The 6,625-nt window shown below is 47.9% G+C and overlaps 1 protein-coding gene across 1 annotated transcript in view; it reads right to left on the bottom strand.

Moving 5' to 3' along the window:
- Positions 1 to 6,400, bottom strand: part of LOC103266852 (SLIT-ROBO Rho GTPase-activating protein 1-like) — a 66,942-nt gene extending 60,542 nt beyond the window's left edge. The window contains exon 1 of the mRNA XM_008064478.2: positions 6,152 to 6,400. Coding sequence (XP_008062669.2) covers positions 6,152 to 6,369 — 218 coding nt within the window. The 5' untranslated portion in view covers positions 6,370 to 6,400. The remainder of the gene's footprint in view (positions 1 to 6,151) is intronic.
- Positions 6,401 to 6,625: the final 225 nt, after the last annotated feature.

The following is a 6,625-nucleotide window of genomic DNA, read 5'->3' as shown; positions in this document are numbered from 1 at the left end:
CGGAATTACAGGCATGCGTTACCACGCCCGGCTGATTTTTTGATTTATTATAGAGATAAGGTCTCGCTGCCCAGACGGGTCTCGAACCCATGGACTCAGGCAATCCACTCACATCAGCCTCTCAAAGGCGTGGGATTACAGGCTGAGCCACCGAGCCCGGCTGACACAAGCACATTTAATCAGACACATTCTTCTTATATTCATGATCATTTACCACCCTAAATATTAATTATGTTAAAAAAAGACATGATTAAATTGAATCTTTCTGACATTAGAAGTCTCTTAGATTCAGGAACGGGCGCAGTGGCTCATGCCTGTCATCCCAGCACTTTGGGAGGCCGAGGCAAGAGGAGTGTCTAAGACCAGGGGTTTGAGACCAGCCTGGGCAACTTGGTGAGACCTCGACTCTACAATCAATAAAAAAAAATTAGCTGGGTGTGGTGACACATGCTTGTAGTTCCAGTTATTTGGAAGACTGAGGCAGAAGGATCGCCTGAGCCCAGCAGGTCGATGCTGGAGTGGCCGTGAGCTTGCTACTACACTCCAGCCTGGGTGACAGCGTGAGACTCTGACCAAAAAAAAAAAAAAAAGACACAATTAAGTTGAATCTTCCTGATATTAGAAGTCTTAGATTCAGGACCAGGTGCAATGGCTCATGCTTATAATCCCAGCACTTTGGAAGGCCAAAGAGGAAGGATCGCTTGAGATCCCAAGTTCAAGACTAGCCTGGGAAACATAGTAAGACACTGTCTCTACAGATAAAATAAATACAAATTAGCCAGGTGTGGTGCATACCTGTAGTCCCAGGTACTTAGGAGGCTGAAGCATGAGGATCGCTTGAACCCAGGAGTTGGAGGCTTCAGTGAGCTATGATTGCACCACTGCACTCCAGTCTGGGCAACAGACTGAGACTCTAAAAATAAAAAAAGTCTCTCAGATTCATTAATGCTGCATCAAATCAAAACGCTCCCTAGAAGAAAAAGGAAGTGGGGGGTGGAAGCAGAAGAGGGCATAGGGGAAGAAAGCCCTGATCTAAGACCCTGGAACCTGCACCCATGAGAGCACCTCCCTCTGCCCCTCAGCACACCAAGAATTACACCCTCCACCCAGGGGGCCCCTTTTACTCTCAAAGCCATCAGGCAAGGGGCCATGGCGCCACGGCAGTTAATGTGCTACTGACAGTCTCCACCTCCTTGGCCCCAGAGGTAACCGTTACCTTACTTCTATACATGTTCACTTAAATTCTTTGAAAACGTGTCATGCTTTCAATCCTTGGTGCCCTGCCCCATAATAAGTATTTAAGTGTTATTTCATTTCATAAACACATTTTTATTGTTGCCTTCATAATAGTAATATCAATAACGACAATAACAGTAATATCAATAATAATAATAAAAGCAGCTATCAGTTGGTGGGCATCTACTGTGGGAATCAGGACAAAGGCCAAGATGGTGGATGCCAGGGCTCTGCAGTGTCAGTTCATCTCCCAGAATTCCCATTCACCCGCAATGTGCTCTTGGGCTAATGATCTGAAGCTCTCTCTGCCTCAGTTACTTTGTTAAATGGGGAAAGTAACAGCATGTGTAAGATTATGATGAGGAGTGTTTGAGTAAATGGACATTTTGAAATGCTTATGGTATCACCTCGGGTCCATGGACGTGCTTATGCACTTGGCTATTTTCTCCAGGGGCTGGTCTCAGGGCTTCGCAGTCATTCACTCAACTTCCTCCTCACCTCTCGCATTTAAGGCGGAGATTCTCTACTTTGTTTCCATCCATGAGAGAAGAGAAGCTTGGCAAGGCATGGTGGCTTGATAAAGACCAAAGCTAGTGTTGGAGAGAGCGTCCAGGGTTGCACCACGCTGTGCACGTTATTTTCTCTTGTGGCAGCAAGGTGTGCTAAAATTACATTGTGGTACTTCTGCCATGCGGTAGCAAATTCAGGCCAAGTACTGTTCCAATGAGCATCACAACGGTGAAGCAGAGTGGCACCCCAGAAGGCAGCACCGATAAGGGAGACCCGTAAAAGCTCTCGCATTTGTTTGGTAAAGGGGGGGAAGGGGCATTGGTTGCATATCCCAGGCTAGCTACCAGTCATGCCAAGGGCCTTGTCATGTTTCTCACTTAATGCTCATAAAACCTCGTTTCATGAGGCTCAGAGGGGTTAAGCCACTTGACCAAAGTTACACAGTGGAGCCAGCATTCAAACCCAGGCCCATATCATTTTGTGAACCTCTGATGAGATTTGAGATTTGTATTCTCAGCCACTTTTATTTCCTATTTGGCACTAAAGCAGTTTAAACACACACACACACACACACACACACACACACACAAAACTAGTTGACAGCCTAAGATGATTGATTTATTTTCTCTTGTGGCAGCAAGGTTTGCTAAAATTACTTCATCTTAAGAGACTTACTGGGATTCCTGAATGAGAAATACCCCTGCGTCCTCAATATTTTTTCTTTTTATGAAACAAAAATAGCTCCATATTTTGGGGAGAGAGAGTTTGCAGCAGGTAAGTTTCTCTTTTTTTTTTGAAATTTACTTTATTATTTACTTGTTGTTGTTGTTGTTGTTGTTGTTATTTGAGTCAGAGTCTCACTCTGTTGCCCAGGCTGAAGCACAGTGGTATAATCGAGGCCCCCCCACAGCCTTGACCCAGTGTTGGAACCCGGCTAACTAATAAAGCCTCTCCTTGAGTTTTTCCTGGGTCTGGTTGATCCTGTCCACCCTTGGAACCACTGTATCCTCAGTCTCATGCTCAATAACTTACTCAAGTCAAAGAAGATTTCAGGCCGGGCTCGGTGGCTCAGCCTGTCATCCCAGCACTTTGGGAGGCCGTGGCAAGTGGACTGCCTGAGCCTGTGGGTTCAAGACCAGGCCTGGCAACTTGGCAAGACCTAGTCTCTACAATAAAAAAAAATTAAAAAAAAAAAAAAAAAAAAAAACCTTAAAAAAAAGGAAGAAGAAAATTTCAAATGGCTTATTTTTAGATGAAAACTACCAAATACACCAGGAGATCCAGGAGAAACAAAAAGTGGACATCACCTATGGGTGGGACCAGACGTAGGAGCACGGGCCTATCCGTATTTCCACAGCCACCAACTGCCAGTGCAAAGCACAGGGGAGGTACTCAGAAAGACGGATTGCCAGACGGGCTGGGTCACCCGCACCTGCTTTCCAAAAGGAACAGAAGTGCCCACGTGCAGTACTGGCTTGGGTCTCTGCCATCCAGCCCCGTCTTTGCCGAGCGCCTGTGCCATGTGTTCACCCTGGGGATCGTCGTTACGATTTATTTCTGTGCTAGACCAACAGGAAAGGTCAAAGTCATCCACAGAGCGGGAGAGAGAGAGAAAGATGTTCTTTATCCAGAGACGTTTTCTGTTTGCTTCTGCAAAAGTACCCCAGGGACTTTTCTTTTTTATTGACTTTTTTTTTTTTTGGAGTTGAGGTCTCACTCTGTCGCCCAAGCTGGAGTGCAGTGGCACGATCACAGCTCACCGCAGCCTTGACCTCCTGGGCTCAGGTGATCTCCCGCTTCAGCCTCCTGGTACCCACCACCATGTCTGGCTAATTTGTAGATTTTTTTTTGTAGAGATGAGGCCTTGCTATGTCACCCAGGCTGGTTTTGAACTCCTGGACTCAAGCAATCCTCCCGCTTTGGCCTCCCAGAGTACTGGGATTATAGGTGTGAGCCACCACACCTGGCCAGGTGCTCTCCTACTTTTCCTGTTGAATCCAAGGTCATGGTGGATGTATGATGAACGAACCTACAAGGCCAAAGGCATGCTGGGAGCACAGACCGAGCAGACGGGCCTCCCTGACCCCTGAGCGGGTGGAAGACAGTCTTGGGCTCTGCCCTTTCACTGAGGGAGCAGGACCCCTCTCCCGGGACACAATGCCACAGCTTCACCTGGCACAGACCAGAAGGCGGACACAATTACAACTGAGGATTTCCGTTCCCTCTTCCTGTTTCGGCCCCTGGTAACTTCTTTTTCTTTCCTGTGAGCTCCGTCATGCATTTCAAAGGGGGTCTGTTGCACCGTGACCAGCATTTCTGGGGGTTTTATGGCAGGCATGGCTTTCAGATGATCTGGTTTGCTGTGTTTCCAGAAATGCAAGTCTGCACTGCCTGTTTCCTGTCCCCAAGCAAGCCTGCTTTCTCCCTACGGTGTCCCTAGATCATATCGTCTCAGGGAACGCACCCAGGTGGTCTCCCTCGCTCTCCTCCTCTGGTCCGCAAGCCAGTCTGCAGTCTTTGTCATCACCTTCAAATGCAGGTGGAGAGCTGGCTGCTCATGCCTGTAGTCCCAGCACTTTGGGAGACTGAGGCAGGAGGATTGCTTGAGCCCAGGAGTTCAAGACCAGCCCGGGCAACATAACAAGACCTCGTCTCTGCAAAAAATAAAAAAAAATTATCCGGGCGTGGTGATGCACACCTGTAGTCCCAGCTACTCTGGAGGCTGAGGTGGGCGGATCATTTGAACCCGAGAGTTGAGGCTATGGTGAGCTCTGATCATGCCACTCCACTCCGGCCTGGGCGACAGAGCAATACCCTGTCTCCAGAAAATAAAATGCAGGTGGGGTGGGCCACCCTTCTACTCAATACTTTCTAAAGGCTTCTCGTGCCTTTGGGGTAACGTCCACGCTGCCCAGAAAGACCCTCAGGTCTCCCTGCCCTGCACCTCAGCCTTGCAGCTTGCCGCCTCTCCCCTCACTCCCATGGGTCTCTCTTCTGTTCTGCAGACCTGCTTCACAGTCCTCTTCCCCGCTGGGCCCTGGCCATGATGCTCCCTGCCTGGAATGCTCCTGCCCCCTCTCACTGGCCAACTGGTCCTCAGTTCTCTGTGTAGACATCATTTCTTCCAGGACTTTCCCTCTCCACCCCCTCCCCAACGATAGAAGGGATTTCATCACGTTGGCCCCGGCCACCCCCAGCTGACTCCAGTTGCAACATTCTTACTTGTCTCTTCCTGTCTCCAGGATTCAAATTATATGGTAAATGTCATAATCACAACATCCTACATGCACATTTATTTATTTATTATTTATTTTTATTTTTTGAGTTGGAGTCTCACTTCGTTGCCCAGGCTGGAGTACAGTGGCACACTCACAGTCACCGCAGCCTCGACTTGCTGGACTCCGGCAATCCTTCTGCCTCAGCCTTCCAAGGAGCCAGAACCACAGGTGTGCGCTACCACGCCTGGCTAATTTTTGGTTTATTGTAGAGATGAGGTCTCCCCAAGTTGCCTGGGCTGGTCTTGAACCCTCAGGCTCAGGCAATCCACACGCTTCGGCCTCCCAAAGTGCTGGGATGACAGGCTGAGCCACCAAGCCCAGCCCCTATATGTATTTTTAAACAAATAAATTACAACTAACACAAGGCTCAGGTCAGATGTGGTGGCTCACATCTGTAATGCCAGCACTCTGGGACACCGAGGCGGAAGGATTACTTGAGCCCAGAAACTTGAGACCAGCCTGGGCAGCACATCAGCCTTGTGTCTACAAAAAAATAATAATAATTTAAAAAGTAAATCAGCCGTAGTAGCCCTTGTCACCCCAGCTACTCAGGAGGCTGAGAGAGAAGGCTCGCCTGAGCCCAGGAGGCTGAGGCTTCAGTGAGCCGTGATTGTGACAGAGTAAGACCCCGGTTCAAAAATAAAAAATAAAAAAAGGTTTAATGATGTTCACTCCCAGCACTTTACTAGAAATCCTACTTTAAATCTGTCTCAATTGCAATGGCCACAAACGTGGCAGGCAGGGAGATGGGACATTAACCGAAGCTGCCTCATTGCTTATTTTCACGTAAAATCATCACGGCAATCCTGGAGATTTTGCTCCAAGAAGCAGTTATTTTAAACCCACCTGACCTGTGGGTCACTCCCAGTTACCATAATCAAGAATTTTACAAACGCATACCTTCTCTTCTTGTTCATAAAGGCACCCACATGCATTGGAAAGAGAAGCATGTGAAGACAGTACTATGGGTTTAAAGCGATAAGCTGATGCCCCTGTGTCATCAATGACAGGGTTGCTTTGATTTGTGGGAATATGCCCACCATTCACTTCTCAGACAGAAACGGAGACATCGAAAACTAGTAAGGATGCAAAAAGCAAGTTGTCACCTAGGCTGTAAGGTGTCTTACTTGTACTGTTGGTGATCTTTAGTGCTTCTGGTTTTGGCCATGAACCTCTCTGCCAACTTCTCTAGGTTCCGAGAATATTCTGTCTCAATTTCGGCCTTCTTTCGGAAGAAATCTTGCAGGTCCTGCAGCAGCTGAACGCGCATCTCCGTCTGCTGTTCCAGGCATTTCTGTTGTTCTACCAGCTGAGCTCGGATTTCTGTGGAGAGAAGAGAACCCATTTGAGGACTGCGTGAAAAAAAGACTGTGGTGAACTGTGCTGAGCCAGCTACAAGGCACAGATCCCATTATGCAGTTAGTCCTGTGTTGGACCTTCACCGGAACATCGTGTTTGGGTTGGTTCTGTAAATAAGGCATCTGCTGACCCTTTAACAGAACAGATGAGCCTCAGGAGAGAATGTCACAAATCAGAATAGAAACATGAGTTCCACTGGTAATGCCACAAACACGCATGGAGTCATGAGGGGAAAAAAATGA

The sequence above is a fragment of the Carlito syrichta genome, unplaced genomic scaffold (assembly GCF_000164805.1).
Source record: "Carlito syrichta isolate Samal-C Ts95f unplaced genomic scaffold, Tarsius_syrichta-2.0.1 Scaffold307408, whole genome shotgun sequence".
In the NCBI taxonomy this organism is placed as follows: domain Eukaryota; kingdom Metazoa; phylum Chordata; class Mammalia; order Primates; family Tarsiidae; genus Carlito; species Carlito syrichta.
The sequence above is the reverse complement of the archived record's forward strand: the minus strand, read 5'-3'. Positions and strand labels throughout refer to the sequence as shown.